Below are 12,553 nucleotides of genomic sequence, written 5' to 3'. Positions count from 1 at the left end.
TGGGAGAGCCCTGGAACCATCGGTTTAAAACTGGTGTGGATAGGACAAGCAAGAAGAGCCATGATGTTAGGTAGCAGCGCCCAAGGCCTTGAACGTAGTGCCAGCACTAGTCATGGCTACCAACGGCTTCAGCTTCTCTCACGGCCTGCAACTGCCAGAAACAAATATGGCCACAGAGCTACCCCAGACTGTTTCTGGCTGACAACAAAGGCAGCCGCTTCACATCATTCTTATTCCTATCGGTTGCCTTTAGATTGCTTTAGAAACTGTAAGTAAAGGTAGCACCCACCTAAAAAGATTTCATGAATCTTGGCAGTATCCAAGAGTTAAGAGAACTCTTTTCTTAATTTATGTTAGAACCAAGGTGGTTCAACCCTGGTTTTACAGATGAGAAAACAAAAAAGGAAAGCTACTGATAATCGTACAACATCAGACCTAACGGTGACTTTAGAAACTCGGCCTTAAGAAATAGAGCACCAGGGGCAGGGTTGCTGGCTGAGCTGGCTGCAGATTCCTGCCTGCATTAAGGGTGCTTAGACCAAATGATTTTAAGGCCTGAGATTCTGAGTCTGCGTTCTCATCTAGTTCTTCTCATTGAAACTTTGGAAAGTGAGGCTCCGGGAGGGAATAGAGGAAGAGGTGTAGATTAAAGTCATTTCACGTAGTCCCAAATAAGGAGCAATTATTCTCTTACCTTCCTCTAGGCGGTAGAGCAGCATCCTGCATTTTCTTCATCATGTCCTTCCCCTGCTAATCTCTCTTGTGGGCTTCCAACAGTGCCCACCTCTCCCAGCTCTTTCTCCCCACCAGGCCCTCAGACTTGCTTTTTGAAATGTACCCTCTTTGGTATGCTTCCCAGATCCCTCAACCAATGAAAATCCTACTGCCCATACTGGGCTCTAGAAATTCAGCAACATGTCATACATGGCCTCCTCCTTCAAGGAACTCAAAGGAAGGTGGGAGGTAGACGTGAATAACCACAATACAAAGTGTAGCCAAGTTTCGTTTTGCAAGAATGACTACAGATGAGCGAATGGGCATTGGAGTCACCAATCCAGCTCTTTCTTCCTCTTGGGGAAGCATTAATGACCCTGAAATGAGAAACCAGAGCTCTTACCAACCCCCTGCTCACTCCTACTCCTTGTCCCCAGGCAAAACAGGAACCACAAACCCCAGCTTCCTCTCACAGAGAGGCTGTGGCTTTGGGGGGAGACGGAAATGGCTGAGGCGTAAATACAAGACCTGAGTCATTTGAGCTGCAGTTGCCCCATATTGCCTCAGGAGACCCCAATTCTGAGGTCTCCAGCTCCCACTTTTCCCTTTTGGTCTTCCTCCCTTGCCCTCTAGCTCCGAATGCGCATCCAAGTCCCTTATGTGACAGATACCTGTTTCCCAACCTGCGCTGGAAGCAGCTGTGGGCAGGGCTTGGGGTGGGGATACGTCAGGAAGGGACAGGGGAAGAGGAAGTGTCTTGGGTCCTGGGGAAGACTGGTTCGGTGGGTGGGGACAGTCATTATCAGTTTTCTGGACACACAGACAGAGACAGACAGGATGGATTTCCTCCGGCTACATCTCCCTGGGCTGCATCAGGCCTTGAGGGGGGCACTGGTGAGAGGGGCAGAGAGATGCTGGAGACTTTCACCCTGCTCTCTAGGGCCTCACCTTCCTTTCTCCCTTTGAGTCTCTCCTCAGACCCAGATTCCTTCCCCAGGATCATGCAGCCTGTTAGCCCAATCTGCTCTGGATTTCAATCCCCCAATCCCCGCAAACACACCCACAGACCTCTCATCTAGGCCCTTTCCTACTCCTTCTGCAGATCCTGTCCTCCTTCCCCCAGATCCTAGAACCCTTCTTTCTTATCCTGAGTTCCTCTGGTCCAGGGCCCCCAGGGAAAGGGCTGGGCCTCGCCTTAATGCCTTTTGCCTCCCTCCCTCTTTTTCTCTAGGAGTCTCTCAGCACCTTTGTTTCCTACCTTATAGGAGATGAAGTCCCCACTGTAGAGAGGAAGGAGGCATGTGCGGCTGAGGAACTGAGGGAGGTGGCTGCAGGAAGGCCCCTGGGGAAGGCGGAAGAGGAAGCCCAGGAGGCCCTGGAGGGTCTTGGAGGCAGTCAAAGCAAGGAGGATGCAGGGCTGAGACAGCCTGGAGAGACTGGAAGATGCTGGGAGGAAAGCTCAGCTACAGAACAGACCTGGGGTGGGGGAGAAGGCAGCTCCCGTGGGTCTCAAGCTGAGAGGCAGGACCCTGAGGACTGGGAGGCAGCCAAAGCCATCAGATGCCAGGATTCAGGTATCCCCTTGGAGGCCAGCAAGAAGTCTGAGGCAAGGTCTGAGGCTGGTCAAGATAGGAGGAGCCAAGCTCTGGAGAACCAGGAGCCTGATGAGCAGGAAGTGAAGAGAGAAGAGACACTGAGAACTTGGGATCTAGAGGAGGAAGAGGTCAGGGCAGCGGAGCCAGTGGCAGAGCGGGCCTGGCACAAGAAGCCTGAGGGGAAGGCCGGTGCTGATGGGTACAAGGTGGCAGGGGATGGCAAGGAGTCAGAGCAGGTGGTCAATGAGGCAGCTGCAGGGGAGATCCAGGGCCCTGAGGCCAAAGGAACTGGGAGGGAAGAAGGGGTGATAGTGGTCAGGTGTGGCCAAAGCACAAGGGCACAGGGGACGCAGGAGCCGGGGGCAGAATCTGAGGATGGGGAAGCCTTGGGCAGGGAGGAGGCTGACCTCCCAGGAGTCGAGGAGACAGAATATGGGGCAGTCCCAGGAGAAAGGATCCCAGAAGGGACTGGGAGAGTTTGGGCCCTAGAGGAGACCTCCAAGAGAGACCAGGAGGAGGAGGTGGATGAGAATAGAGAGACCGAAGCAAGCCTGTTCCCTGAACAGACCCAGGTCCTAGGAACTGGGAGAGTGGAAGAAGAAGCCAAAGGCCAGGCAGCAGGGAGGGAGGCTGAGGAAGGTCTGAGGTCAGTGGGGGAGGTAAGGGAGGACTTTGAGGGCCAGGATGATCAGACTGAGGAAGAAGCCATGGGGAGGCAAGACTCAGAGGTCAAGGCTGGTCAAGCCAGTCTCCAGGAGGTAGTACGAACAGAGGAGGCTGAGGAGCAGAAGAAGGAGAGTTGCTCAGCCGCAGAGGCCGAGCTGCCCCAGGACAAAGTAGCCAATGAGGCTAAAGGGGATGCTGACTTGGAGGCAACCCCAGAGGCCAGGCCCCAGCAGTTCAATGCGGGGAGAGGGGAGGAAGAGACTCAGATAGGGGATGCATTGGAGGGGGAGTGGGGTGGCCTTGAGCACAAGGTCACTGAAGGCCAAGAACCTGAGCTGATGGGAGGCCCCCAGACCACAACAGAGCAATTTGAGGAAGGTTCGGTGGGTAAAGAAGAGCTCTGGAGCATTCTAGCCCCGAGCAGAGAGGAGACAGGGAGGAGCCTGCAGGAATATCCCAGGCACGTGGGGCATGTGAAGCCTAACAGCTCTGTGGCCGAAGTCTGGGGAAACAGAGGAAAGGATGTGGAGAGAGATGATGCCCAGGAGGAAAAAGGAAATGCTGAAGAGGGGGAGGAGGAGGCTACAAGAGGCCAGGCATTAGTAGTGGAGGCTGCAGGAGGCCGAGAGTTGGCACGACCAGCGATCCCAGAGGCAGGTGGGGAGTGGATGAAAGCAAAGGAAGCCTGGCATGGAGCAGAGGAGGGTGAGGCCCCGGGAGCAGAGAACCAGGAGCAGGGCAGAAGGCACGGGGCAGAAGCAGGGACCAGCCAGCTCCTGGGAGAGTTGGACATCAGAGAAACCCAGGAGGAGGAGGTAGAGGCCCCTGGGCCCTGTGGGGAGGACAGAACCTCCAGGAAAGGCTGGAGGCTGGAGGCAGAGGCTGTGAGCCCCCAGAGCAGCGAGGGCCCGGAAGCAAATTCTTTGGCTGCTGAGATGGTGGAGGATAAGGCAGCTTTGGATGGAGGGGCCCTAGGGCCTGGGGAAGGGCCTGAAAGAGAGGCTGGGGATGCCTTTGGGAGAGGTTGGGATTCGGAAAGGAGAGAGGAAGCTTACAGAGGCGACAAGCCAGTGGAGGCTGCAGAGGGAGAGAAGAGAACGGGGCAGGAGTTTGGCCTGGAGGGCTCAGCCATTGAGGAGGTGCCTGGCCGAGGTAGCCAAGCAGAGGCTCCTGAGGCTACCCTGAAGGGTGAGCCAGTGGGAGAGCTGGTGGGGCTGGGGGAATCAGCAGGGGCAGAAGGAATCTGTGGGGTGGATGACTTTCCCTCGGGCTGGCAGGCGCTGAGGGCAGAGGACCTCCCAGGAGGGCAGGCACTGTGGGAAGGAGAGGCTGGGGGATGGCGAGCGGGGGAACAGGGGTGGAGCTGTGAGGGGCAGCGTGGGAACCAGCACCCCCCGGAGGGAAAAACACAAAGGCCCCTTGACGTGGAGGATGCCGGGGTGACCGGAGGCCAAAGGGCAGAGGCCACAGAAACTGATCCAGAAGGCCTGGAGGATGTCCAAGGCCAGGAGGACCAGTCGACCGATGAGGACCCTGCGGAGGCTGAGCCTGGACCACGAGGGGAGGCTGACGGGAGTGCTCTACAGGATGCTCATGGCAAGTGGGATGAGGTGAGCGCTCTGGGTAGGGTCCAGGGTGGGACAGAGCAAAATCCCAAAGCTGTAGCTGGCCCCGTGGTACCCTGTGCCCTCTTCCCTATAGGCCCTGCTCCCTGGGTCCCGCCTGGACGTCTCTGTCTCGAGAAGCCGGGTATTCCTGTCCCGCAGCTCCTCGCAGCGCCGCTCCCGTCCCTCTTTCCGACGGACCCCAGTCCCTGAGCCATCCGAGGGGCCTCCCAGCCCCCCACCTGAGGAGGAGCCATCAGCCCCAGAGCAGAGAATCCAGCCAGAGCAGCCGCCGGAGCCAAGGCCCTCCAGGCCTGAAGGGACTCCACTGCCGGCCAGGAGAAGTCCCTTGGGACAGGGGTGAGCACAGGGTGGGGTGACCTGGCCGGCCTGGGGAAGAGGCTGACAGCACCTGGAGGCTAGCTCCCCACGGCCTGTCTTCCATCTGCAGGTTTGGCCTGGCACACCCAGGCATGATGCAGGAACTGCGAGCCCGGCTGGGCCAGCCAAAGCCCCAGTGACTGGGATTCAAGGCCCCAAGAGCCAGGCGCCGAGCAAGGCTTGCTGGGATGGCTGGGTTGAACCCTGCTCAGCCTGACTCCCTCTGCTGCTTTGGACGCATCCTTTTCACCGCCCCCCCTACCCCCCAGGCCTGAGTTGCTGTGTGTGTCGTCCATGGAGCAGACAGAACCGGATGCCAGCGAGAACTGTGAACTTAAGGAGTCTGCCTCTCCAGTGTGGCTGATGGACCCCTGCCCTGCTGGGGTTGCCTCTCTCTGAGGGCCTGCCTTGCCTGCTTCCTGAATCTATCTCAGCTGCTCGGATGACTGAGTAAAGACCTTCCCTCTCCGATATCACCCACTCTTTGCTCTCCCCAGACCTGTCCCTGACCAGGCCCTCGGCACTGTGGAGGAGGAACGCAAACCTCTGAGGTTGAAGCCAGCTTGGAGGAAAGGGTCAGGAGGGACTGTGGAGCTCCATTTGCAATCAAAGGGAAGCATGCCAGTTGCCTGGAACTTCCAGAATGGGAGCTGAGGCCAGGAACTCTGCTGGTTACTATGACAACCACCAACTGAACAAACCAGAGTGGGAGAAGGTGGGCCAGAAACCCCCAAAATGGAGGAGCAGAGAGGAGTCCAGGGTGGCCAAAAGCTGCAGCCTCTGCCCCAGGTCCCCTCGGGGTGTCAGGCACCCCTTCTCTGGAAAGAAACCAAGGCAGAGAGAGGGTGGGAGTGCTTTATTAGACGGCATGGTGGCCTAGTCTGAGGATGACTAGCAGGCCCCCAAAACAATAAATAAACCTTCATTTTTCTAAACAATAAATAAATATCTAAGAAATAAATATCTGACAAGGACCAGAGGGGCCTTAAGTTATTGGGTAGGGTTTGGGATGGGGTCGTGCCTTGTCTAAGGCAAATGAGCTGGAGGCTGTCTGATGGCCCAGATTCCAGTCCTCAAGTCCTAATGGGTTTGGCTAAGAGGTCACTCCATCAGGGCTGGGAGCTGGGCGTGGGGAATCCCAAGGCCTGGACTGAGTTCCCGGCCCGGGAGAGCAGCAGCAAGTCCCACACGGTCCGAGACAAGACAAGTTCCAAGGAGTGTAGCAACCCGTAAGTGTAGAGGAACCGGGACCAGGATACCTGGGCAGATGTCTGCAAGGGGGCGCCCAGAGCCCCTGGGAGCAGTCCCTTTTCCTCCTCACTCTCTTGCTCTTCAGGAAGGTTGAATCCTGCAGCCAGCACCTGCAAGGAGAGGCCCAGGGGGTCAGAGAATGGCCAGCCTGGGACCACAAGTGAAACCTTATCTCTTTCTGTGCCCCATGGTATAGAGTGACATCAGAGACCACAAGGTTAAGATTTCCCTGGACAACCCCTACTTCACATCTTCCATGATGTCATCATTTCCTATGAACTGCCTGATTCTTTTTTTGGTTCAAAAAGAAAAAAATTGGAAGTCACAAGGCAAGATGGTGCTCACAGAGCAGGCTGTCACTCACCCAGGATTGCCCTGGGGATTGGGGGTTCTGGAAGGTCCTCGCTTTCTCTCTCTCTCTCTTTTTTTTCTTTTTTTGGTTGCGGTCCAGGGTTTAAGGATGTTCTCTGACCAGGGATTGAACCTGGTCCCCAGGAGTGAAAGTCTGGAGTCCTAGGAGGCTTAGTAGGAGTCCCGCTAGGCCAGGGAACCGGAAGCTCCTCTCTCAAGGGTCATCTTAGGATCAGAAATGGGCATAAAGGTGATCTGGTTAGTTTTTATGCTGTCTTCCTTTTCTATTCTCCTTTTATTAAGGATAAAATTCCTTTTTCCCTTTGAAATGTTCAAGAAAATCTGGTGATGTCAGAGGATGAGAGAGAAGGGAACTTAATTGGCTGCAGGAACTGCTGATGCTAGGTGCTGTCCTAGCTTCTCTCATTTAAGACCAAGACCCCAAGAGAAGGCAGAGATTTAGGGGGCAGAGCCAGGGCCTCATGCACCTACACACACACACACACACACACACACACACAGAGCATCTCTTTTCAGACACCCTATGTCTGGGCAGGGGGAAAGTTTTAAAAGGGAGCCAATGAAAAATAAAAGAAAAAAGTACAAAAAAAAAATGGAGCCAGTGAGCCTTAGTTTTGTGTGTTGGTCTCTGGGGGTGGAGGAGTGTGGATGGACACTCTACCTGAAAGCGGAGATGCTGCTGCAAATCTCGGAGATCCAACCTCGTGGCTTGCAGTTGCATCCTCTCCGAACTGGTCCAGAACTCCTGTCTCCCCAGCCCTCCCAACAGGGTATGGAAGGGACGAAGTGTCAGGGAGAGGAAGCAGAGTCGTTCTGGGTCCTGTGGCAAGGGAGGAAAGGCATCAGGAAAGGCCTGCAGGCCAAGGATCCACTTTCAACCCACCTCATCTCTCTCTGGGTCCCATCCCCAAGGGGAGGGAAGGCATCAGGAAAGGCCTGCAGGCCAAGGATCCACTTTCAACCCACCTCATCTCTCTCTGGGTCCCATCCCCAACACAACTCCAGTCTCCATCCATTCCATCACCAAATCTATTCTTGGTAGAGCTTTTTATTTTGGCCACACCACTCATGTGGGATCTTAGTTCCCCCATCAGGGAGTGAGCCTACACTTCCTGCAGTGGAAGCATGGAGTCGTAACCACTGGACTGCCAGGGAAGTCCCTCCATATCTATTCTCATCCTTAACCCCACCTCCATCCGTACTTCTTTCTTGTGCTCATCACCATGCCTATCTCCACGGTCTCTGATCTCTATCCTGTCTCCTTTGCCAACCTCATTTTCCGTCTTACGCCCAAACTCATCTCTAACCCGTAACCGCATCTCCATCCTCCTGTCACCCTCTACCCAAGCCCCGTTCCATTCTCTACCATCCCATCCCAGCTCCATCGTCTCACTTCTTTTTATTCTGTCACCACCTTCTTTCCCATCCCTATCCCCATTCTTATCCCAGCGCCATCCCTTTTCCATGTGTGCAGCCTTGCTGTCAGCGTATCTCCATCCCATCTCAACTCTACCCACCCCCATTCCAGTCCCACCTTCACCAGCAATCCTCGCTCTTTCTCTGTCCCCCACTTCATCTTCACTCATCTCCAGCCTCTTCCCATTCCTAACCTCTCACCATCCTCACTCCTCATACCAACTGCATGCCTGCTCCCTACTAATCTCTATCCCCAATCCTGTTCTCTTCCCATCCCGGCCTCCGTCCTTGCTCAGCTGCATTCTTACCTTCTTCCTGATGCCATTTCTTTATTCCAGCCTCATCTTTGTACTCAATGACCTATCCAGCCTCATCCAGATGCTCTGCTTCAATTTATCCCCAAATCCACCTTCAATTCAGTGGACTTTATCTCCATGGACCCAGACCAACCTTATTGCCAGTTTGCCTGCCCCACCCCGCCAGTCCCCCACTCACAGAGAGGCCATGCCAGGCCCGGAAGGTCGTGGAAACGTTGGGGAGCTGCTCTCCCACAGGCAGGAAGTCGAGGTTCACTCCTGGCAGGTGAGATTCAGCCTATGGGACAAGGTCTATAAGTGGGGGCCCAAGGGAATTAGGGATCTTCCCATCCCCAGAGCCAGTTGCATTAGGGAAACTCACAAAGTGATGAGCCTGGACCCGAACCGCGGAGAGCAGCTTCCTGGCGAGATGCAGGCTGACCTTGAACTCCCTCTGCAGCTCCTGCAGGCTCAGTGGGGGCCTCCCCGGGGGCCTTGGGAATCCCCAGACACCAGCTCGAGCCAGAAGTAAGAAGAGCAGCAAAAGGCTGAGCCCTGGAGAGATGGGGGAGGGGAGTAGACAAGATGAGGGGTGAGCTGGAGGAGAACTTGGGCGAAGGACCGTGCCTTTTCTGAGCCTGGGCTACAGGCACGCGCTACGTGTCATCCCACTGACCCCTCAAAACCACCAATGAGCTATTGAGACACCATATGGCATCTCTTGTGGGCTTCCCAGGTGGCTCAAGTGGTAAAGAACCCCCTGCCAACGCAGGAGAGACTCGCATTTGATCCCGGGGTCGGGAAGATCCCCTGGAGGAGGGCATAGCAACCCACTCCAGTATTTTTGCCTGCAGAATCCCACGGGCAGAGGAGCCTGATGGGCTGCAGCTCATAGAGTCACACAGAGTCGGACATAACTGAAGTGACTTGGCATACATGCACGCACGTGTGCGTCTCTGTACAATGAAAGGAAAATGCCCCTTCCCCAGGTACACATGGCCTGGCGCAGAGTGCCCACTTGTGAAGCAAGTCTCGGGCTGCATCTTGATCGCCACTAACTCCCTTGGCCAAGTGTGTTCCTCAGTGGACAAACTACACAGGGTGTGAGGCATCCTGGATGCTATTATTCTCCCAGTTTTGCAGATGGGGAAAGTGAGGCTCAGGCAGGGTGACCTGCCAGAGGGTGAGCGGCCCAGGACTGGCGTCCAGATTGGCCCAAATGCAGAGCCTGAGTGCTTCCCCCAGGGACCTCAGAGGAAGGCCACCACCGCCACCACAGTGGGTACAGTCTATTCTGCCAATGATTCCCCGGGCTTAGCCAGGTGGCTTGGATGGCCTGAACCAGAACCCCAGGGGAGGGCTGGTGATGCTGAAGGCTCTATCCCAGGGGGTCAGAAGGACAGATGGGTCCAGCCACCCCCAAGGCAGGTAGATCACTCTGCAGTGTGGGAGAAACAGGGCTCCCAGGAGAGGGAGGAGGGCCTGGAATGGGAGGCAGCAGCCCTGTTTCTCAATTGGGTTCTTCCCTTGAGCAAGCCACCTCTGCTCTCTGTGTCTTGGGCTCCCATCTGTAAAATAGAGGATCAGATGGACTGATCTCCGAAAGTGCCTCCCGCCCTGCATTTCCTGGAAAGAAGGAAGAAGGGCCGTGGGGCTGGAGCTCTGGGAAGAGGGCAGTTTCTTCTTCAGGGAGAGGAAATCTAGCAATCCCTAGGCAGTTGCACAACTCTGCTCGAAACCCAAACCAAAACTGCTTACTAAGTCGAAGTCTATTCTTGACTCCCTCGTCTCTCCCTGCCTCTTTCCTATCTGTTCTCTATCTCCAAACCCTGAGCTCTGCTCCTTGAAATGTCCTTTCAATAAAGACTGAGGGGAACTTCTGGGCGCTTCCACTACCCCCATGGACTTCCAGAGATGGTGGGTCTTGTCTCTAATCTCCAGCATACAGGCTCTGTGGCTTGGGGGCCACTCTAACACCCTGGAGACTTAATACAGGGTGAGGTCCTTTCCAGTTCCACATATTGCCCACCCAGAACTGAACTGTGCCATTTCCTGCTGACCCCCTGCTTTTGGCTTGGACTCTGGAGCCCCCAGACCCTTTCCTTGGCTTCTCCTTCCCCTCTGCAGCCAATCCTGGGGTTTGGACCTTGTCTTTGAGGGTTCTGTCCCCATCTTCCAGCCCTTGGTCCCTACCCTGACCCTCCCATCAGCTCCTCTGCCTATAGCTCTGGTTCCAACCTCTGAGTCCTTCAATCACCCACTGTAGCTTGACCCTCCTTCCAAGCTTCAAACTCCACACCCTTGACCCAGAAAGGCTGCTAACTCCTTGGCCCCAGTCCCCTGCTCCTTCTCTCCTTCCCCTAGCCAGCCCCAGTTCTCGGCCAAGCTGACTGAGCAGGGACTCATTCAACCGTAATAAATGCTTAGTTTATCTGCCTGGCCCTGATCCCGGCCAAAATGCCTGCCCAGTTTTCCCCATTCATGCCAGTCCGGTCTTCCCATCCTCAGCCCAGCTCTCACTAAGTTTCCTCCCTTCTATTCCTGTCCCCTCATTCATGCTAGCCAACCTGCCCCACCCTCTGCCCAGTCCTAGCCTCTGCCTCAGCCCCTCTCCCCAAGTTATGCCTGTCTCATTCCCATCCTTCAGCCAGCTGCGTCCTGTGTCCTTGTGTGTGTGTGTGTGTGTTAGTTGCTCAGCCTCTTTCCTTAGTCTTGGCCACACAGTAGCCCCTCAGCCTTTGGCCCCCATCCACAGTGGTCAAGTTCACCCATCCTCTGTCCAGTCTCAGCCAAGCCCCCACCCCTCTGCCCCCAGCCCTGGCCTCAAACTCACGCCAGCCAAGGTCGCCTGCCATCTGGCCCATGGCGGGGCCCAGCCTCCTTGGACAGCCATCTCCCGGGCAGGGGGAGTCTTATACTGGGGGCTGCGCCCAGTTTCACTTTCCGTCCTGCTTCTACTTTCGGCTTTGTGTTCACCGAGTCTTCCCTCATCACCACCCCTTGCTAAAATGGGGAAATGTAATTTCCCTTCCCAGAGAGGGTGGGAGGTGCAGTGGGGGTGGCGGGAAGCTGGGGTTTCGGTCAATCTCAGCTCCTGACTCCCTGCTGCACTCTACAGTCCAGCCATCCCCTTACTTCCCCACTCTTGGGTGAGTCGCCCCATTCTGCTTGCTGGTAGGTCCCAGAGACTCCAGCCCCACTCCTGTTTCTCTTCTTTGTCACCATCATCCCAGTGCCATCACCAGTCCATTGTCCTTCCAAAGACGGATGGCCAGGTAAGGGGATTGCCCATTAGAGGGGACTTGGGGTTTTGAGTCATCCTTATGCTCTGCTGGTTTACCAGATGGCTGAGGGAGGGAGTGCCAGGGAGGTCAGGCTTTAGCAGGTGGCTGGGATGGGTCTTCCTGTGAGGTAGTAGGGTCTCAGTCCAGACAGACTCAAGGGTTCAGTCTGTAGTCAGGGTCAGGGCAGGATGAGAACAGGTTCATTCAGGGCCAAACTCAGACTTCAGCCAGGATCAGATTTAGGATTAGAGCTCAGGACTTGGTCTAGAGCCAGACTTGGAACTTCATCTGGGGTCAACACCCTGGCTCTGCCTGTGTTTGGGGTCAGAGCTATCAGTGACGTGGGGGCCCTGTGTGGAACCAGTTAGGGTTGGACTCAGAGCTCAGACCAGACAGGGTACAAACTTCAGTCTGCGACCAACGTCCCTACCGCTTGGGTGACTCAGGTCAGGGCTCAGGCTTGGGCCAGGTTAAGAGCTCAGTGGATGAGCAGAGTCAGGACTCAGCCCATGGCCAGGTTGGGGTTCTGTGAGGTCAGGATCAGTGCTTGGCCAGGTCCCCAAATTGCTCTGGTGTTTCTGCTCTGTAGACGACTGTCAGGGCTGGTTACAGATCTCCCTTCCAGCGCTGCCCCGCCCTCAGCCCCACCCTGGATTTCCCATCTTCAAGGAGAAGATGGGGTTTCTTGGTCTTCCCCCAAGCCCACTGCTGCCACTTTCCTTTTAGGACCCATGGGGTTTCCCTGCGGGGCCCCGGCTGTGTTACAGAAACCAAAGGGGCTTCCCCTTCCTATATACCCTGCCTCCTCAGCTTTGCCTATGCACAGGGCCACCAGGGACCAACTCCCAGGGAAGTATCAGCACCACCCAAGGAACCATGCAGAAGGCCACTGGAGGAGAAGGAAAAGGAAAGGCGGCTGGCACCTGCCTAGCCAGGACCAGTTTCCTTTGCAGTGCCCCCCAGTGGTGGCAGCC

At 55.8% G+C, this 12,553-nt stretch overlaps 2 protein-coding genes across 4 annotated transcripts; one reads left to right on the top strand and one right to left on the bottom strand.

Moving 5' to 3' along the window:
• Positions 1–1,054: 1,054 nt before the first annotated feature.
• APOBR (apolipoprotein B receptor) lies at positions 1,055–5,937 on the top strand. 3 transcript variants are annotated; one of them, XM_055409773.2, is made up of 4 exons: positions 1,055–1,608; positions 1,946–4,585; positions 4,677–4,939; positions 5,230–5,600. In XM_055409773.2, exons 1-4 carry the CDS (start codon positions 1,354–1,356, stop codon positions 5,357–5,359), a joined length of 3,288 nt encoding a protein of 1,095 aa, XP_055265748.2. In that variant the 5' UTR covers positions 1,055–1,353; the 3' UTR covers positions 5,360–5,600. The 3 variants fall into 3 exon arrangements, with proteins under 3 accessions (XP_055265748.2, XP_088689409.1, XP_055265749.2); XM_088833283.1 differs by having other exon boundaries at positions 1,537–1,608; positions 5,458–5,937; XM_055409774.2 differs by having other exon boundaries at positions 1,537–1,608; positions 5,031–5,600.
• A 132-nt stretch (positions 5,938–6,069) lies between these two features.
• On the bottom strand, positions 6,070–11,379 carry IL27 (interleukin 27). The gene is made up of 5 exons (XM_055409778.2): positions 11,129–11,379; positions 8,678–8,850; positions 8,495–8,593; positions 7,245–7,403; positions 6,070–6,321 (listed from the first exon to the last, which is right to left on the bottom strand). The coding sequence occupies exons 1-5, from the start codon at positions 11,157–11,159 to the stop codon at positions 6,070–6,072; spliced, it is 714 nt and encodes a 237-aa protein (XP_055265753.2). The 5' UTR covers positions 11,160–11,379.
• Positions 11,380–12,553: the final 1,174 nt, after the last annotated feature.

Source organism: Moschus berezovskii, chromosome 27, assembly GCF_049115385.1.
Source record: "Moschus berezovskii isolate FMDL1 chromosome 27, NW_MosBer_1.0, whole genome shotgun sequence".
In the NCBI taxonomy this organism is placed as follows: domain Eukaryota; kingdom Metazoa; phylum Chordata; class Mammalia; order Artiodactyla; family Moschidae; genus Moschus; species Moschus berezovskii.
This window is presented reverse-complemented; position numbering and strand designations above follow the sequence as displayed.